The following is a 20,345-nucleotide window of genomic DNA, read 5'->3' as shown; positions in this document are numbered from 1 at the left end:
GCGGAGCACGGTGCTGCCTGAGAGGTGCTGGAGGTGCCGGGGGTTGTGGCAGCACGGATCGCCCTGCGGCACAGCATGGCGCGGTACGGAGCCCCGCGGGCGGCAGGTAAGGGGGCGGGAGGTGGGGCAGTTATCCGCGGGTGGGTGGCAACCGGGTTTGTCCCTGCGGTGGAGGGACCGTCGTCCGAGCACCTGGGAGGGGTCGGCTCCTCCTGCTGCCTCGGGGTCGCCTCAGCCTGCTGGAGCCTCGAAGCAAACCCAGCTACCCCCACCCCCGGTCTCGCCTGCTGTACAGGGAGGGGTTCTGGTGTTTTTCTGCACCGTTTCGGGTCACCTTCCGCCGCGACGCGGGAAGACACCGTGAAGAGCAGGGTAACGGAGCCCCAGCCAGGAGGAGACAGCGTAATGCTCTAAAAGTGTCGTAAATAGCAGAGAAAGCCGCTGGTGTTTCCTGTCAGGCAGCCGCGGACGGAGAATCCTGTCTCCAGGCGTGGGCTTTGTGAGGAAGAGGCTGTGAAGGCTGAGGTGGTGCCGTTTACTTGTCCCTAACATAGCCATTGTGTGCTGTCGTGCCTTTTGTTTGTTTTTCCCACTTAAAATCGCCCTCAATAAACTCAGTATTATTCAGTTGGCACAGAAGACAGACAACGTTATTTTCCTGTGTATCCCACAGTGAAGTGACAAAGCATCACTGTACATTGCAGGTGATTTTAACCAGCAGTGATGTGCCTTGGGGCGTGTGTGCGTGTTCAGTATCTTTCCAGCCATCTCCTCTGTCCTTTTCAATAGAAGAGATGTTTGTAACTATATCTCAATTTTGTCCCGTTATTTTTGCCTTAGGGGAGGTGGTTAATCTGAGAAGAGTGAGAAAGTTTGTTTGTTTGGTTGGTTTGGTTTTTATTTTGAAAGACACATGAAACGTGAAAATTATTGAATCGATTTTGTCTTTCTCATTTGTTAAACAAATTTATTTACTTTTCCCAAAACACGTCCTAAAGTTTAATACTGTAAATCAGAGGCAAATGTAAGATTTTCACCCTGGAGTTCAGTGGGTTTCAAAGGAAGCTGTATACCCTCCTTTTAAATGTAGGGAAGAGGATGGATTGAGAAATTGACAGTGTGTCCAGACTCATTCAGCAAAGGATGATAAGACAGGAATAGACTTCTGCATAGTGACTTAGGCCAGTGAGGCAACCATTAGACAAAGTTGCCTTCCAGGTGGCTTAATGTTTGCAGAATACCTTAATATTTTAAAGCATGGTATTACTTTCTGGAGGCAAAATGTGAAGTACTGTGGGTGACACTGCCACAGATCCCCATTAACTGTCTCTGGCTGTCCTACATATCTTAGGCTGTATCACAGTGATCATTAATTAATCCCAGGGAGAAGCACTTATCTGTGCTAGTGAACTAGGTCTTTATCTTCCAACCTGCCTGCCATCCCAACTGAGCTGCAGGTCACCAAGGGAAATCCAGTGGGCCTCTCTTTTCATATGACTTGCTTGATTTCAGTGTTCTTCTTAGAGAGCACTAGCAAATTACTTTTTCTTCCCTATCATAATAGAATCATAGATAAGTTGTTTGTTTTTTTTTGATTTCTCAGTAGCCATAGAAATGTCATAAATAAGGGGCTGAACACATGAGTTAAGGTTCTGTGAATGATGGGTGGGAGGAGAAAAGGGAAAGGCACAAAGACTGGAGAGCAAGGGACTGAGAAAAAAACACATCCATACCTTGGCTTTCAATGGACAGTAGCCCCTTCTGGCACAAAATCTGTGCACAAAGAACAGGGCTGAGATAACCAAGGCTCACAGATGTTTTCAGCAAGGGAATGACTTCCTGTCATATAGGTTGCCTTTGAACCAAGGATTCAAAGTGTACCTTTGTGTGAATTGATTTTACTCCAGTGGTTGAAATTCAAAATTATTTAAGCTGAAAAGAAAAAAATCCTATTAACTAAAATCAGTTTAAATCATCTCCTATGTTTGTACTTTCTTATTTGCAAATGAACGTTTTCTTTTATTGGTAGCATTAAAACATGCTGTTCTGTCACTACACACAGCCACAGTGGTAAATTCAGTAAGTGGAAGGCTCTTCTTACATATTTATGTTATTCTACAAGCTCAATGTTCAAATTCTTAATTTTTATGTGTTAGGAAACTGTCCGATTAGGCAGCTGATTTATTTATTTATTTACTCAGTATGTGTCAGTTTGCATTTGTAAGAAAATAAATCTGCATTTAAAGCTTCAGAGTCTTAATTTTCATTTTTTTGAAGTTAAAAGCTCCCGATTTCCCTCTTCCTACCCCCTTTTGGTGTATCTATCTCTTAAAACATTAACCATTCAAAAATCAAAATGACGTTGTGAAAAAGAATTCATCAATAGTTTTTTTTTTCCAGCTGTCAGCTCCTTTATATTTGTGGGACTACCACATGTCATTCTTCAACATCTACTTTTTTATTTATAAAATGAAAAAGGGAAAAACTAAATTTCCTGGTTTAACAGCTCTCAGATTGTGTCTTGGCTTTGAATGAACTAGTTCAAGTTGTCATGATGAATAGGGAACTCTGCATTTTTAGAAAAAGCTGCTTTATGTCAAAAGCTGATTTTGTGCTTTGCCAGCCTATGGCTTAGCTATTCATCTGATGACATATGCCAGTCCAGTATGCTGCCATGCTTTAAAAACCCTGGCAATGTAATATACTGCAGTAACTCCTTACAGCCCGTTGTTCTTCAGGGCGTCTACGCCCTGCCATAGCTTGTAATCCATGTTGCCAAGGGGAAGGTCAGAGTTGTTAAATACCAGCCTGATGTGAAAAAACAGATTGCTCCAAACAGGAGAGAAACTTCTGTGGGATGCAGACCGCAGCAGAGGTATCCCTGGGGCCAGCAGTCTCACAAGGTGAGAGTAGAAGAAGTTTAAGTAAAAGCATCTCAGTGCCAGAAATAACTCTTTCATGCCAGAGATGACTTATGACAGAAGGTTTCTGCTAGTTAGCCATCAGAAAGAAATTAGGCTTGCACTCCAGCCTCCTCTCCTTTCCCAGAGCCCTACTCTTACAGATGCTTCGGTTTCATATCTTTTTGATGGGATACCAAATTGCATAAAGTGTAACAACAGTAATTTCTCCCTGCCTCCCATATCTATTACAAAAAATGCCTGAATTGAGCCAAAACCAAATGAAAATGGGTGTGAGTATCTCTCCTTACCTTTCTGGACCTTTCTGTGGGATTATGCAGAAAGCCTCTTTGGAAATCCCTACTACTTTCACCTCCTGACTGTGCATTCTCTCCTGTGGCTGTTTTTCCTTTCATCATATCTCACCAGCATCTAAGTGCCTTTCTGTCTTGTGGCATCAGAATGCCTCCTGGCCAGCCCCAGCTGGTGGTCAAGGCTTTCTGGTTGGTTCATCTCTTCAGAGAATTCTCCTCTGGAAGGGTACTTTACTCTCAGTAGTTTCTTGGGGGATTTTAGTCTAAATAGGAGATAATTAGGATTTTCTAACCTTTCATTGTCATCCCTAGGAATTTCATTTCAGTGATTAGAAAAAAGGTGCTACCGAAGACAGACACCCCATTCAAAGCAGAGTTTGTAGATGTTGAAGATGTAGAATATCAGCATCAAACAGGTTGAAACTGATATGTAGACAGGTCTTATTTATAATCATACACCCTGCTAATACTGTACTAATAAAACTGAAGCATTCACTTGTCTGCAATTGAAAGGGCTGTGTTTTTAATACCCTGGCATCATGGATCTGTGTCTGTACTTGTATCAGATCAAGAGTCCCTTGAGCCAACTAATTCCTGCTGCTGGAGAGACTGTCTAAATATCTTAGATTATATTTACTGTGCAATGCATTAAGCAATCTTGAATCACTCCCAGGGGAATCTTCTAGTTCTCTGTGCAGTTTGGCTCATGAGCAACTCCTGGGCTGCAGCCAGGTGTAAGTCTGAAAAAGCTCTGATCTGAAGCCCCCAAATATCTTGTCTAAATAAGAACCACAGGATGTTTTCCTTTTGAACCCTAACTATTCTATGATTTCATGATGTAATTTGGTGGTTGTATTTTTCAGATAATACTTTCCAGGCTGGATTTACAATTGACTGTGTTTCCCATTGGGCTGCATGACTGCAACTTCTTGCTCTCTAGTTGCAGGTAATTCTATGTGTGATCTCTTCTAATTTTGTTTGAGCAAATGATTGGGTTTTTTTTGATCTTGCCAGCACAGAGCAGGGCAGGAAAGGAGAGGAGAAGGAGATAGTCAGGGATCTTTTGAGTATCAAGGGGTGGAAAAAGAGCCTGAAGTGCTAACACAGAGTCCTAGTTTTTAGGTATTGTAAAGGTCAGGCAAGAGTCCAGCTTGTATTAAAACATCCTGGTGAAAGCACTGCATGATTTCCTAAGAAAAGGAGAGAGAGGTCTTGCAATTCCTCCCTGAATTCACCTTCCTACCAGGTCTGTAGCTAGGACTGTGCTGTCTTGCGTTAGTACAAGTGCTTCACACCCAGCACTGGTGCTTCATAGCTCTGCAGTCTTCAGCCATAGCAACTCCCAGTGTTTCTTACTTGTGTGTGTGTGTGTTTAGAAGGTGTTTTCTCTGTGTGTTTAGGTGTTTTCTCTGAGTTCTGAAAGGGGATGTGAGAGGCTCCAAACTCTGTTTTAATGTCCTGTATGCTTGCTGTGTTACTGTCTTCTTGGCATCTACTTGGGTATAGACATTCTACTTGGATGCCTAGAGGAGGCACAACATAGGTTTGATGTACACAGCAAGCCCCTAGTGCATCTTCCCATCGCATTTAATATCAGGCCTTCAAACTGAGGATGAATCAGGTATTATACCAATAAAAATAGATGCAACACTTGATTCCAGCTTAAAGGCACTGCAATGGAGGCAGAATGTTGTGCTTAAGTTGGTGGGACTGACTTCTTTTGGCTGTTCCTATTGTATAGTGTAATCCATCAGTGACCTGGTGGATAGGGGTAGGAATTACAACAGGCACCTGCTATTTCAAGGTGCGGTGTGGCCTGCTTTGGCAAATGAAGAAGTGAGGGGTAAAGCAGGGCAACAGGGGAACGTGCTGTCTCCACTTTATCATTGAGATCTTTTTCTTACAAGATACAGGGACTTCTGTTGATTTTATTCAAGATTCATATCTAAACCATTTGGTTTGCCTTGAAGATTCCAAACCAACCTCCATTTCCAAGTCATTTTCCTTTTAAAGCCTTGGTTCTCTTTAAAGGCTAATGTGGAAGTGCCATTCATTGACATTTTTATATTCATATGACATATAAATTTTATGACATATTTATATGACATATATATTCATTGACATAAATATATATATTTATGCTAATATAATGCTAATAATAAATACAAAGAAACAGATCTCATCCCCGTGAAGGCAGTGGGAAGCTTTGTGTCCTTTGTCTCAATTTCTCTTTTTTCTAGCAGTCTGGACAAAGGAGTGGGAAGGGGAAGGAGAGACAGCAGTTCAGGCTTCCACTCTAAAAAAAGGTAGACCAGTACATTTTGAGGATTTTGAAAAAGTTTGTATGCAAAGAAAATCAGGCATTTAATTTAATATAAAATAGAAATGCACAGCTATTCTTGTATGCTGTTTTCCAGCCTTCAGTAATACTGATCTACACAGCAGTTACTATTCTGTGACATTTGGAAAAGTTACTTAACAGCAGAGGAAAATAAAAATAACTGATTCATAAACCCAGTGCTCTATAAAATGTCCTTGACTTTTAAAAAAATCCTCTGAAAATGTCATCCAGAAACAATTTAGTGATACTTGGAACACCTCTCTCCACTACTTTTTTTGGTTGTTGTTTTGGCTGTATTTGTAGATTATTGTCAGCAAGCGTTTGTGTGTCTCATGGAAAGACACAGGGAGAGCAAGGGGCTTGAGCCACCCAGCGCGGCACTGCGAGCCAGCGAGCTCTTAATCACACCCGAGTGACTCTGCACCTGCAGCTTCAGTAATAGTCTACCTGTGTTGGCCAACACAGGTAGGCCCGTGGGATAGGTCCAGAAGCTGCTCAGCACTGGCACTAATGCCACCTGCTGCCAGGCAAGAGCCCTGTGCTAGTTGATAAATCAGAAGGACTGTGCAAACATGGGACTGTGCTGCTTGCCCCCTCCTCCCTTTGCTTTTAGTTTGAGTTTTTAGAACCCTCTGCTTCTTGGGGGATACATGGGGTGCGGTCTCCATTAGCAAACACCCATGAAGTTTTTTGGTGGCATGAATCATCTTACTGCATTATCTCCTCTGTTCCAGTGCTCAGTGCCATCCTCTACTTTTGGCAGCCCAAAAAGTAGTCCTTGAGGTCTACTTCTGCTTGAGTGGACAGAGCATGGTCTTTTTTCTTGTCTCTCTGACAAATGAAAGTACTTTGAAGCTTGTGGATTAAGCAGGGAGGAAAAGACAGGGGCAATCTATGAGCTTTACTGTTTGCTTTCTCCTACCTTGCTGAGATAGCATAGGCAGATGTTTCTCTTTGTGCCTCTTGCCATTGTTATGCAGGCACTTCATGAAAACTCACAGTGGGCACTGCTATGAGGAGTAGTTTTTCTCCCCCTCCTTAAACATTCTTTCCTCCAAGGGTAGCTGCATGGTGAACCCGATGAGGAAATTCGTCTGGCTGAAAATAACATTTTATTTTCTTTTAAAATGCGAAAGCATTATTTACAGTGAGGCAAATCACTCTGTCAAGCTTACCTCCAGCTGCACAGACCATAGGGAGGGGCTGTTCTTGCTTTCTAACATGTTATTCTTCACAGCTTTGAGGGTTTTTTTTGCTACATTCAAGTGGCTGAGTAATATAGTTTGAGCTATTTCACCATGAATAGAAGAGGAGACATACGTCCTGTGTTTCAGCAGGGTATGGTGAGGACATATATGTGAAAGATCATGTGGAGTCATTTAGGTATTGAGGTGTTGAGGGAGCCCTACTGTTTGGCCCTCCCCAAGCATAAGATCTGAATTAAATGTGCATTCTTACGTAGGTCTTGCCGCATGTTTGTAAGGTCTGGGGTTACATGTCCTGCATTAGACCAGTGCCTTTTTTTATAACATGATTGGTGACAGACAAATCTGTCCTAAACAGCTGGATGTGTCTGCTACCATCTATTTTCCATGTGTACAACCTGCCAGCGGATAACCCCATTAAAAATACTAGGGATTGGAAATAGTCCTTTGGGTAATAGGCATCTTTAGAAACATGTACATCCCCATGCACAAAATCAGAGGTAGGGTTGGGTGCAGACGGGATTGGGGATGGGGAGGCTATGGAGTAAAAGGAACAGGCAAAGGAGGATCTGTGGCTGGGGAGCTCTCTCTCTCAAGGTGTGTCTCTGGGGTGTATTTCCCCTTATCTCTTTCCCGTTCTGGGTAACTCACAATACTTCTAAAGCACAGGTTGTTTTTTTTATTCTGCAGATAACCCCTGCATCATGTGAGTGAAGACACTGCTTGTTCTTACATGTTGTACATTTTATATGACCATTAAAATAAGAATTGATGCTCCTCACTGCTTACTGTCTATGTTTTTTGCTCACATGTCTGCTCTGAGCAGTCATAAAAAGGTTACTTGTGCTGTAGCAGGATTTAAGATCAAGGATTTTTTTTTAGCTTGTGGGAAGGCTCTTCCTTCCTGTCTGTATTCAAACCAGATAATTTCTCTTCTGTTAGCAGCAGGATCAGGCTGTGAAAACCAATGGGAAAAAACCTCCTCTGACCTAAATGGTGCAAGGCCAAACTTTTAGGCTCCTGTTTTGTGTGTCAAAGACTAATACTGTCATGGGAAGCATAAGCAGCAGTAGCTTTCCTTCATAGTAACAGAAGACTATGCTTCTAAAAATTCCTCTACAGAGTGTTTTTGCGGAGCCGCCTCCCCAGGGTCCTCCATCTGTTTTCACATGGATATTAATAACAAATTGTTTGGCTAATAAACTGCTCCCAGCTATCTCTGAAATGTGACCATTTCTTTTCCTTCCCTCCTATGGACAGTTATTAGATTCCTGTCTGCCCCTGTGCTGCCAACATGGGAGACATCACTAGCATTAGGTGCACAGCAATTGCCATGTTTCAGCTCCACAGCAAAGCTTTTAAGGAGTGAAGATCTCGGTGTATGTCCTAAAAGAGCTGGTGCTGTGGACAGCTGTGTGGTGGTGAGGGCTGGTCATGTTCTTATGGGACATAAAGAAAAGGAAGAGAGAAAAAATAAACTTTGTGTACACTACTGTGATTTCTGCAAGAGCCCATTTTTTGTTTGCATCTACAGAGAAAATATTCCCAGGAAAAATGGAACTGAGGCTTGAACCTGCCTGATTCACCAGCAACCCTGTGGGACGTGGGGCTGATGGTGTTATTTCTAAGTGCTGTGTTCAAGCCTGGACCAGGTGGCAGAGGATATGCCCAGCTGCTCCACTGGCAGAAACAGATGATAAAAAAATAAACATCTACTGTGAAAGCAGGCTTAATATCAGGAGGAATCTTTTTGCTGTTTGAATCTGACTGCTCCCTAATACAAGCCAGAGGACTTTTCCACATTAATACCTCTTAGGGTGAAATATTGGTTACCCAACTGCTGGCAAGATACCCAGTCCAGATTTGGAAGTTTCCAGTTATGGACAGTTCTCCACAGCCCTCTGTGACGTATATCAAATGACACCTACCCACGTTGTTTAAACACCTACCTAACATCTGCCCTATATTTGTATCTTTCAGGTTTTTATCTTACTGCAGCCGCCTCTGCTGGATCAAAGGCATCTCCTTTGCCATGTTTTTGTTTCTGATGTAGACAGACTGGCATCAGATTTTACCTGCTTGTACTTAAACAGAATACTTTGGGCTCCTTCACTTCTTTATCCCAAGGGCTCTGACCCAGCCACAGCAACAGTGCTGCTTAGGGGCTTGTCCCCCCATTGCCCATTCCCGCTTCTCAGCTCAGGAGCAAGAGAAGACTGAACTTCTTCCTTATATCTAACCTGAACTTCCCCTGTTTAAGTTTAAACCCATTGCCCCTTGAAAATGGGGGTTATATTTCCCTTTTCCCAGTCACCAGGAACTTCACCTGACTGCCATGATTTTTCAAATATGATGGACAGTGTCTTAGCAACTTCATTCACCAGTTCCTTCAGGACCTGCAGTTGGATTTCAGAACAAACTACCAAAATCTTATATATGTGGGAAGACCAGGACCATACTGCCAAATCTAAAAACGCTCAACTTTTTTCTAGCATCTGTTAAAAAATTTCCCCAGCACTGTGTAGGCTACAAATTATGATAACTGTGTTTCTTAGTTTCCTGTTGAAGAGATGACTCAGATACTAGGTAGAAGCTTAATTATTGGTCACATGCATTCTTTCAAATGTAAATGTTCAACAGAGCTCTTCAGAGTTGTTAAAACATTATTCAGTGTATTCAAATTTGTACCTAAATACTTCTTGAATACACAGTCAGTTTCTTAGATGCTATGAAATTTGAGAACCCATAATCCTGCTTTTTCCATGTTTATGGAGAAGGCTTTGTCTGCCTTGATGCATGGTTAATTATATGTCTTTACTTACACAGCTTTCCCATAGATAACAGTGTCACCTTATATTGCTGCTCATTTTGCTTGAATGAAGAGTACACACTGAGCCCTTATATTTGTCAAAATTATTTGTGAAGATTTGGGTTGTTTTCCCAGCACAATCAGAAAATTTTGCTGTGTTTTCTAATTCCACCTCCAGGGAAGTCATCCTTTGCTTTAAATTCACTGTATATGCTATATTTTTAAGGTTTGACAGCACTACATAATGCTAAATTGGCATGGTTTGAACCATCATTCATTTTGACATCATTTGGTTGCTTTTTGTAATGTCTTTGCAGTGGTCAAAAGACATTCAAAATGAGAAAGGCTAGCACTAATATAGCTGTTGTAATGGAGGGTGAGCTCAGTGTTCCTGCTGCAGTTGTTTCTCATCTAGGCAAGTCTTTTAAATCAGTCAACTTCTTTTTCATCTGTGGTTTCATTTCTTCATTCTCATGTATGTGGGCCAAATCATTGTCTTCTTTTTAGTTCCAGCATTGCAGGGGAATGTTAAATTCACCCAGTAAGCTGTGCTTGTTTAATCTCTTCTTATAAATGTTAATACTCTTTCCTTTTCCAGCTTTGGTTTGTTATGTTTAAAATTGGAACATGGGAATCAGGATTAGGTGATACTACAAAACACGTATCCATGTAATAAAATTGATGTTCAGGACAGTAATAAGGATCTTCAGATGACATTTAAACCAGTTGGAAGTAACCTTTTACAGGAAAATTCTGCCATTTTTTTCTACTTGATAACAAAAAGACACTGTTTCAGCCTTCTCTCTCATTTTAGGCTGGGAATGGAGTGCATAGGTTGGATGCCAGCAGTGGGACATCCTACCAAAACAAAGAACCCTTGGCACTGTTGTCTGATCAATGACTTCAAAGTGCAGGAGCTGTTAAATTGGAAACAAGTGCTGCAAAATGTCAAGTGAGGTGCTTGAAAGCAGCAGTGGGATGGAGGAGACCATGCAGAAAGAGAGCAAGTCTGGAAGCCAAAGTCCTCGCTGCAGCTCCATGAGAAGGGCTGTGGCAAGCACTGTCACTTTTGATGGGGAAGCCACTATGGACCGGAGGAAAAAGAAGAAGAAAGAGTCCCGTCCTGAGTCAATAATAGTGTATCGGTCAGAGAATGAGAATAAGGTGGAAGAAGAACAGGCAGATGAAGAAGGAGGGGAGAAGGGCTCTGAGGAAGGCTCCAAGTTCCTGGGTCAGTCCACGGCAGATGGTATGTATTCCTGGGAGCACCAACTTTTCTGTAAACTTTTTGATGCCAGCATGCAGTAAGGTCAAATGGGAGTGACTGTGAGACCAAACCTCTTACCCCCAAGTCTGCAGGCAAGGACAGCTTAAGTTCATACATGAAAATGTTCTGAAATAAAAACCATTACAGGATGAGCTGGGTTGTCTCCTGCAGTTCATTGCAGAGGTTGGTTGTTGCTGCACTCTTAGTTTTAAATGTATGTGCTAATTGGAGTTGATCCAGAAAAATGCTGTAAGAGTGTGCTTTAAGCCAGTGATGCTGTGACCCAGGCCCTCTCCACGCCTGAAACAACTGCCTGTTAAGTGAAAGGATGCAAGCAGATGGATTTAGTGGCTCTACCCATGATAGGGAGTTTTACTCATTATCTAGGATTTGCTGTTGCCTTCTGTTTGCATATTCTCAGCACAGCTTCCTCATTAAGAGTGATTATTTGCAAGGTCATTGTAGGGCATGTTGGAGCAACTTTCACTTCTGGTGTCTGTCCTGGATCCCCTCGTAGGGAAGAAGTGTGGGAGGCAGGTCCTATGGCTAATCCTCTTGTGAAACAGCAGTGCAGGCTGAGAGGGGTGTAAATGTGAATACATACTCTGGATCCGTCAGCTGCACCAGACTCTCCCATGATCCTTGCCTCTATCCTCAGGACTTATCTGCTGCCTTCTTAATTTTGTGGGCCACTTCAAACTGCTCAACCTCCTTTTAATAGCCTCTGAAGACCTCCTCCCGAGCTAGTCAGATTTAAGACCAAGAGGAAGCATATTTTAGCCCCATAAAAGAGTTTATGGCTAGTGCTACTGCAGGGACCATCCTAAACCAGTGTCACTTGGAAGCCAAGGCAGTCTGTGACTTTTAGCACACATCCCAACACTTACCTTTTTGGTATCTTTGTTGGTGCCTTAAAATGTAAATATAACTGTATGAGAATTTTTAAGTTTTTTCTAGACTTTGAAAATCATTTTGGATTGAGACACAATGCAGAAGTAAAGTGAAAAATTAGCTATTCTATTACATAGCTATATACTATAGCTATATAATATAACTCCATGTGTGGATGTGCTTGTTCCAGAACAGGAGTTTTAATCATATTTATCTAATTCACCCCAAGTGTCCACACTGTTCAGTAATAAATGTATGAGGATACCAGAGAAAATAGGCATACCATTTTTGATTCATTCACTCTATCTCATCTCTTTCTCATATACTCCTGCAGTACTTTCCCTTCACACATTTTCCCTAGTGCAGATGCTGGAGTCTTCTCTCTTGTGGTTTCTGTATTCTGGAATTTTGTCTTCTCCCTCATTAGCTCTTCTTCCATTTTCTTCTATGATAATCTTCTCTATACTGCATTACTTCTTGCATTCCATCTTTTTAAAAACTATTACTCTCTATGCATTATCTAATTGTCTTTGGGGTCGTTGGGGATTTACACAATAAATCTAATGTAGATGAGTTTATATGTGTTTGTAGGTGTCTGGAACATGCCTTTAGACAGCCGATATGTGACCTTGACTGGAACAATCACCAGAGGAAAGAAGAAGGGTCAGATGGTGGACATCCATGTCACACTAACGGACAAAGAGCTGCAGGAACTCGCTAAGTCAAAGGAGCCTCCTAAAGAGGGTGTACCTGAGAAGAAGAAGAAATGTGATGTTGGGCTAGACAGAGGACCCCACATCATCCTCTGGACCATCATTTGTCTCCCCATCATTTTTGTAGTGTCCTTTGTGGTTTCATTCTACTATGGAACCATTACATGGTATAACATCTTCTTGGTGTACAATGAAGAGAGGACCTTCTGGCACAAAATCACCTTTTGTCCCTTTCTGATCATCTTCTACCCAATTATAATTATGGTTGTGTCTTTTTCCCTAGGCCTGTACTCGGCTGTGGCCCAGGTAGCGTGGTCCTTTGGGTACTGGTGGCATGCTGTCAGGGATATGGAGAAGGGCTTCTGTGGCTGGCTCTGCAGCAAGCTGGGTTTGGAAGACTGTTCTCCATACAGCATTGTCGAGCTGCTAGATTCTGATAATATCTCAGGTAGTCTCTCTGGCAAGAGCTCTGCACAGGGGGTTGAGACCTCAGCAGTCTGAGCCTTTGTCCTGGCTGACTATTTTAGTCATATGTAAGTGGTTTTCATCTAAAAAACAACACACTGAATTTCTATATATATATACTTAAACACAGACTTAATGAAAAAAATAGTGGGCTGGGAGTGCTCTTTAGATGTCACAGAATACAAGTGTGCTAGTTTCACATGGTCTGGGTGGGGAGGTGCATGACTCTAAGGATTTGCCATCTGTTTTAGCTAATTACAACTTCTAGGAATGGTGAGGAAATCCAGGTCTGTGGTGCTCACGCTGTTTGTAGCACAGCAGAGAGACATGCTGAAAAATTCACTTCTGTAAAGTTAGACTTTCTTTTTCAGGAGTAGGACATAACAGTGACCCACTGACCCCGTGAAAAAAAGTCCATACTCAGGAGATGAACTTCAGGAGATAAGAACCCATTCAGAGGTGAAGGCTAAATTGCAGATCATGTGATGTTCCTACAGTTTTCCTAAAAATAGCCCTTTTCCAGTCCTTCCAACAAGTGCAGCAAACATTCCAGGTAGCTAACTGTTTAGATGCTGTCAGAGCACAAAAAGACCTGGTCTTTCTCTGAGAGAGGATAGCACAGCTTCCAAGAAAGGCACGTGAACTCTACACTGAAACGCACCCATCACGTGATGGAAAGACTTGCTTTGTAATGTGGTGCATGGGGACCTGACGGGCCTGTCACCAAGCACCCCCAGGTGCACAAATAGGTGCTTAGGACACACCTACATTTGATTCTTGATAGGTGCACTGCTAGGGAAGAATAGTCTATGAGAGTTGTATGCAGGGTGCAGTGTCAACGGTTGCATTTATAGGGAAGAAACACCTGCTCTGAGGAAACATAATCAGTTTCCATATTACTGCAATGCAGGTGGCAGCACCTATATTTAGGTAGGTGGGGTTAGAATCATAAAATCAGCTAGATTGGAAAAGACCTTTAAGATTATCAAGTCAAACCATTACCCCAGAACTGCCAAGACTACCACTAAACCATATCAAATGTTGAAGATGCTTGGGATGGGAAGGTCTCACTGAAACAGTTGTTCTCTTTTTGAAGTTGCTCTTATGAAAGAGCTGATGGACCTTCCCTTTCAGAACAGGGACATCTGTGAGCCCATGTCTGTTAGTGCCAGTGCAAACGCATTAGTGCCTCAGCTCTGGAAGTCTGCATCCCCCACACACTTCCTGGGTAATTATGTGGAAGAGCAGTGGATTATACATCCTCCGCCCCTCGTGTCTCATTTTTATAATTGGTTTCCCTCCTTTGGGACTTTGCATGGTGTCTGAGTGGGCTCCCAGACCACGCTGAGGTGGCCACCATAGACTGGAGAAATTTTAATTGTCTCTTTAAAAAGATGACTAGCAGAAAAGTTCATTTTCTGTTTGGGTCTTAGGAGGACTAGAAGAAAATGAGAGAGGTGTAATAGATTCTAATGGAGACTGAATTACACATCTGAAACATGATTAATTTTCTGAGTGCTCCAGTTCAGCTGGTGCTGCTAAAAGGTCTGGTTCGGCCCCAACCCAGAGGAGCCCAACATTTGCATGTGTGTAGGTAGATCATTCGTAGTGTGCAGTCAGGCTGCACAGTCATTCATATCTGTCCAGGTGTTTCACTTCCCCAGTCTCCCTACCAGAGGTGGAGCTGCTTTAGTTTTAGAATGGTAGAGAAACATTCAGAAGCTGGGTTTCACAGAAACTAATGTTTTGTGTTGTATTCCAAGGATGAGCTCAAGACTGACTGTCCTGGTTAGGACATTTGGGAACTGGTGATGTATAAACAAGTCTGCTGATCATCTAGGCCTGACACATAAATAAGTGAAGTCCCTGCTGCATCTTTGGTCTGTCCCCTTCCGGGAGATCCAGCGAAAGCAGGCTCTTAGCGCTGTCTCAAGAATTAGCAGTATGAATAGTTACAACCAATAGTGAATAGCTAAATATCAAAAGCAGGTTTGGCCCCACACTTTACTGGCAAAGCAGATGTGCTCCCTGGGGACGGGAACAGCCAGGCTGTGTTTGCTGCCTGCTGATACACAGCTTCCAGTTTTTACTGGCTAAATCTTTAAAGGCAATGACCAACTTTCAGAAAACCAAATCAAAACAAAACATAAAACCCCAATATAAAATAGACCCCAACTTAGTGGCAGGTAATTCAGTGGGGTTCAAAGAAGCTGACTTATGCCTGGGACCAGTTCAAGCAGTGAAATCCTTTTCACATGGCTGTTTCAATCAGGCTTGATATGCCTCTGAATTAATAGAGAAGCTGAGGATCAGTCATGCCTGTGCTAGCAGTTTGTAGTGACCCAGCACAGCCACTCTACTTCTTCCACATGAAAATCACAGGCTCTCACATGGCCAGAGGGTGGGAAGAAGTGATGCTTAACAAGCATTAATGGGAAGGCAGGCCTGTTGGCAAGTGTTCTCAGGCTTTGCCTAGAGGTACACTGCAGGCATGAAAGGACTGCATTGTGTATCTTGACCCCAACATGCAGCAAACAAGTGGGTTTGGGGAAAGGATGACTGGCAAATGTGCATTGCTGCAGAGGGAGAAAACCCAATTCAGCTGTCACTGCCAAAGAGCAGCTGTTCAAGGCTAGACGAAAGGCTGGGGTCAGAGCACAGAGTCTTCACCTTACAGAGGGCTTGAATGATAAATACTAGCTCATTACAGAATACAGCCATGTGAAATGTTGGCTGAGCTGCAGGATTTGCTTTTAGGATTGCAAGCAGCCTGCCAGAGTGGAGACAAAACCAAATCTGTGCCTCTTACTGCTACGTAGACACAAAAGACTGTCAGAGAAGTCGTAGTACCCTCCCTCTGCCGTGGCAGCTACACTTCTGGGGTTGGAGGCCACCTTTTTGGGGATATACTGGAACAATCCATTGTGTGTCTTCTACTTCTTTACACTTAACCGAGCTTGCCTCTGCTCCTGATGATGTCAAGGTATTCTGACATTGATTTTGGTTGGGGCTAGTTTAAGCTTGGGGTTGGTTCTGGTGCTATTTGTAAAAGTTTTATTCCAGCTCTTCTCAAAACAACTCTGGATAGTTTTGTTTTCTCTCTTGCCCATTATCCCCTGAAGTGGTTTGTCTGCTGCAAGATATATAATCATTATCAGTTGTTGTAATAGAAAAAAGCACAAGTTTTTGTCTTGTTCTGCCCTTGCTTTCAGAAACTCGCAAGTAATTTTTGCTTATGTGCCACTGTCAAACTGCAGGGAATTCCAGTTATTCTGATGTTGAGTATGTTCCTGGCTGTGCTCTAGTCTGGATGGTTTTGGGTTGTTTTTTTTTAAGTAAAGGTAGTGTGTGTTTGCTGATTGTTATTTTTAATTGCATTCTCTTTTCCCATCCTTGCTGGCCTGGGTGGAGAATAAAGATGTACATGGCTTTAGAAGAATGTTGTTTTCGTGCTTCTGCTTGATTTTGTGTTAAAAACAGTGCTGTGGGATGGACAGTCATCTCATACTGGTAACTGATTAAAAGTCATTAACTTTCAAGACCCACTTTAAAGTGTGGCTGAAATTGATCTCAGTTTTATTAACCTTTGCCTGTCCAGAGCTGCCATATCTCTTGGCTCTGGGTTATTCTTTGGTTTTACTTAAGAGAACACAAATGAAAACTTTTTAATTTAATTTCACTCGTGAGTATCTGTTTGGCTTTAGCTCCAAGGATCTGTAGAGAGGGACACAGTTCTATATCAAAATAGGAAGTATATATTTAACTCTACAAATATGGTCTGTGTGTCTGTGACTTGGAGATGCTATTTACAGCTGTGCTGGGAAGATTTCTTATAACCTGTTAGTACTCCAGAGATGTCTCTGATGAGTCAAAGGAGAATCACTTTTAGAGTCCTCCAACTAGTAGTGCCATGTCCAGCACAACAGTTGGAAATACCAGCTGCTTACTGTGTGATGCCTGCTGCCAACATTGCCAAGGGAACAGGATTCCATGCATGGGACTTCCACCTCCAGTGGAGAACCCAGTGAAGGATACCCAACTTGCTGGTATGGCAGGGTGGGATGGAGGAAGTGGACCCAGAGAATTAGCTAATAAGCCTTTCCAGTCTCACCTTTGAGGTACAAGGTAATAATTTTATAAGATAATGGTTGGCAGTGGGAAAGACTGCTATTGAAGACCTTTGCATCAGGCAAAATACACCTGTATGATTGTATCAAGTATTTCACCAGCAGGCTAATTCTGCCTGCTGACTTACCCATCCCATTCAGTTTCTCCAAGAGCTGAAACAATGAACAGTGTGAACTGTGCTTCAGGCTAGTGCTTTAATTCTGAGGCTGGGATCCTGCAATTTGTCACTCTGAGATTAACAGCAGGGGCTGCTCTGTGGATCTGTGTGGCCAACTCCATGGATGCCTTTTCGAAGCTGCAGCAATAGTTAAGAAAAACCACTACAGTCTGCTCTTGCACACTGAAGCCTGCAATTATGCTAGCATTAAAGAGAAAAAAAAGGATGCACAAGCCCACATTCCTGCACTGTGATGGACACAATTTTGCTCAAAGCTTATGCAAGCCCCTTTTGACACAGGCAGTGAATTAATCTGTTGGACCAATGCCATTCCTGCTTCTTTCTAAAGAGTTTTCAGTGTGGTATAAGACAGTGATATTAAGGCAGATTCATTTCTGAACAGATTAGTCCATCCAAATTTATTCCCTATATGGAAATGGGAACTCAGAGAAAGGTTGAAGCAAAAGTGGGGGCTAATCCACTTAGAAATGTAACTTTTCAATTAATTTGGCAAATTAGAAGGGACATCAAGTTTGCTTGCCTTCCCTACTAGAGGATAATTTCTCTTCTGACAGGCAACCATTTAAAGATAAGGGAGAGCCTGTGATTATGTGTTTGATTAGGGTAAATTGCCAGGGGGCTGAAAAAGCCCCTGGGCATCCTTTCACATAAACAGGTGTGATGTGACTGCATGTGAACAAGCAACCCAGAGAATGAGGAGTGAGGGGCTCTAATGGGTCCCCCTTAGTCACCCAGTTCCATTACTTTCAGTCTTCCTAATTTCTTATCATTAGCACAGTAGCTGAAGTCTGTCAAAATGCATTAAAATGAGGAGAACATCTGAGCCAGGCCAACAATACATTTGCCCCTGTGTTAAAAAAACGCTCTTGCTTTTAGTGTGGTAAAACATAAAACCTTCCGCCAGAAATAGAGCAGTTAAAATCCGTTGTGGCTTGCTTCCATTGAAATCAGGTATGCCATGGATGAATTTGACCTGGAGCCCTCTGAGATACAAAGATGCTGCTCAAATGTGACCTCCCTGTCTTAGGGCTCCTTTTCCCAACCGTTTCTTCCAGGTGGAAATTTAACTTCACAAGATAAAGAAGAATGACTATTGAATGTGGTAGTATGTTCTGCCTGGCAAATAGGATAAAACCACCTCCCAGGCAATATGTTCCCTCAGGGCTTGGTTTATTACAAGTTCCTCCATCAGTTTATTAAGACCAATACAGTTCAAGGTGCCTTTTGACTATCTTCATGTGTACATCAAATTCTTTCTGCTCCTGCAGTGGTAAGGTAAATGAATCAAATATTTCTATTACAAAAATAACAGCAAACTAGCTTATTATGACATAGCACATACCTTAATTTATTCAAGCCCCGTTATCTGAATCACCTGCAGTTGAGATCCTGACAACCCCAAATATAAGCAAGCTGAATGGCTTTTACAGTGTCAATGCCGAGCATGAATCCAGCAACTCCTGGGGTAGTTGGCTTAAAGAGAGCATGCCTTTTATTCAATCTTTCTTTCTAAAATACATTACCTGTCCTAAACTACAAAAGTGTCAGCCTCTAATGTCTTTCACTATAATGTATTTAAATAATTTGTAGCGAGCCACTCTTTGTAACTACAGGCAGTTATTAGAATATCCTTCCATCATAATGGAGATTTTTGTTAACACTTTAACCATGTAGAAGTCGCATACTGAATTAATAAATACAAGCGATTTTAACCTCCATTAATTTATCCAAATGAGCTCCCCTCTGACTTCACAAATGAGCAGAAATAATTCTTAGTAACTGCATGTAGTAAAAAAAAAAAGTTAAATATTTAATATAGCAAGCAGTATCATCCCAAGGCACATGTAGTGTCATTGCTAAATGACATCTGTGGTCATTAGTAATACTACTACTCATCTACAATGCAATTACACACTGCTGAAGTGATGAACTCTAATATGGAAACATCTATAAGGCAAGTTTCATGTGGTGGTGGTGACCTCAGCCATCCACACAGTAACAGCAGGATTGCTCTGACTCTCCAGTTGCACCCTAAAATCAAGTCTCTTTTGATGGTTAAATTTGCCATTTATTTCAATTGAAGGTTCTAAAAATCTGAATGTCTGCCTAGTACAAAAGACCTGCAGAAATCAGCAGTTGTCAATCTTGATGTCTTCCTTCCCTCCAAGGAATTCCTGACAAAAATAACTGACAAAGAAAACCTGAAATTATTCTTCCCCTGCCTCTACATCTAACATTGTCATATGTCTGCTAGTGTCATAGGTTAGCATCAATTTGTACAAAGAAACGCACTTAATCCCTTTCTCTTCCCCCTGAAATAGCAGCTCCTGACTTCACACTGCTGCTGGTCCTGCAAAGCTGCACAAAATGGGAACCTGCAGGAATTAAAAGCTTTAAAACATGATCTCCCATCCTCCATGTTGCAACGCTCTGTTTTTAAAATGCATTAAGGCTGATATTTCTCTAAAAATCAAAATTTCTGTCCTTTCAGTCTGATTTCAATTTGCTTTCAGGTGCAGGCAAACAAATAGGGATTTAAAATATCATCTTCTCTCCCAGTTCAGAAAGAGCCTTGTTTGGCAGCTGAAGACTCTCCCCCTATCACCTCCTGCAGTCTGGTTGGATAGATAAGTAACAACATCCTGTGCTGTGAGGATTAAACTGGACTATTAGACAGCATGTGTGTGTATACATTTGTATACATGCATGGTGCTGGTGGCGGGAGGACACTAAATGCTTATCCTTGTGCATCCACAAAACAAATCCTTCACACAGTGAGTTATCCTAGCTGGCTTGTCCAGAACAATCCCACTGCATGAAACTGCTTTCCAGAGATGCTGAAAACACAGCTGGATTGCTAATGGCTGCAAACAAAGCCTTACTGCACAGGGAGAGGTGAGTTAGAAAGATTGTGAAATGAAGAGCATGTGGAGAACAAGATGGATGAGATTCTGCTTCTGAAACAGCAGAAACCTGAAACAGCAGCCAATACAAGATTTGGAAAATGTTATTTTGCTGTGTCCTATAATGCAGCTTGCTCTTCCCCCCCCCCCCCCCCCCCCCCCCCCCCAGTTTCTAAGGTGCTGTTTCATTTTATTGACATCTACTTTGTACTTGTTACTTCTTCCTAAAAT

The 20,345-nt window shown here is 42.2% G+C and overlaps 1 protein-coding gene across 1 annotated transcript; it reads left to right on the top strand.

Moving 5' to 3' along the window:
• The first annotated feature begins 84 nt into the window (after positions 1 to 84).
• TMEM169 (transmembrane protein 169) lies at positions 85 to 19,103 on the top strand. Its single transcript, XM_062607789.1, has 4 exons — positions 85 to 106; positions 4,078 to 4,160; positions 10,384 to 10,818; positions 12,319 to 19,103. Exons 3-4 carry the CDS (start codon positions 10,515 to 10,517, stop codon positions 12,939 to 12,941), a joined length of 927 nt encoding a protein of 308 aa, XP_062463773.1. The 5' UTR covers positions 85 to 106; positions 4,078 to 4,160; positions 10,384 to 10,514; the 3' UTR covers positions 12,942 to 19,103.
• Positions 19,104 to 20,345: the final 1,242 nt, after the last annotated feature.

Source organism: Pezoporus occidentalis, unplaced genomic scaffold (genome assembly GCF_034315485.1).
Source record: "Pezoporus occidentalis ecotype Australia unplaced genomic scaffold, CSIRO_AGI_Poc_V1 ctg126, whole genome shotgun sequence".
Classification (NCBI taxonomy): Eukaryota; Metazoa; Chordata; class Aves; order Psittaciformes; family Psittacidae; genus Pezoporus; species Pezoporus occidentalis.
The sequence above is the reverse complement of the archived record's forward strand: the minus strand, read 5'-3'. Positions and strand labels throughout refer to the sequence as shown.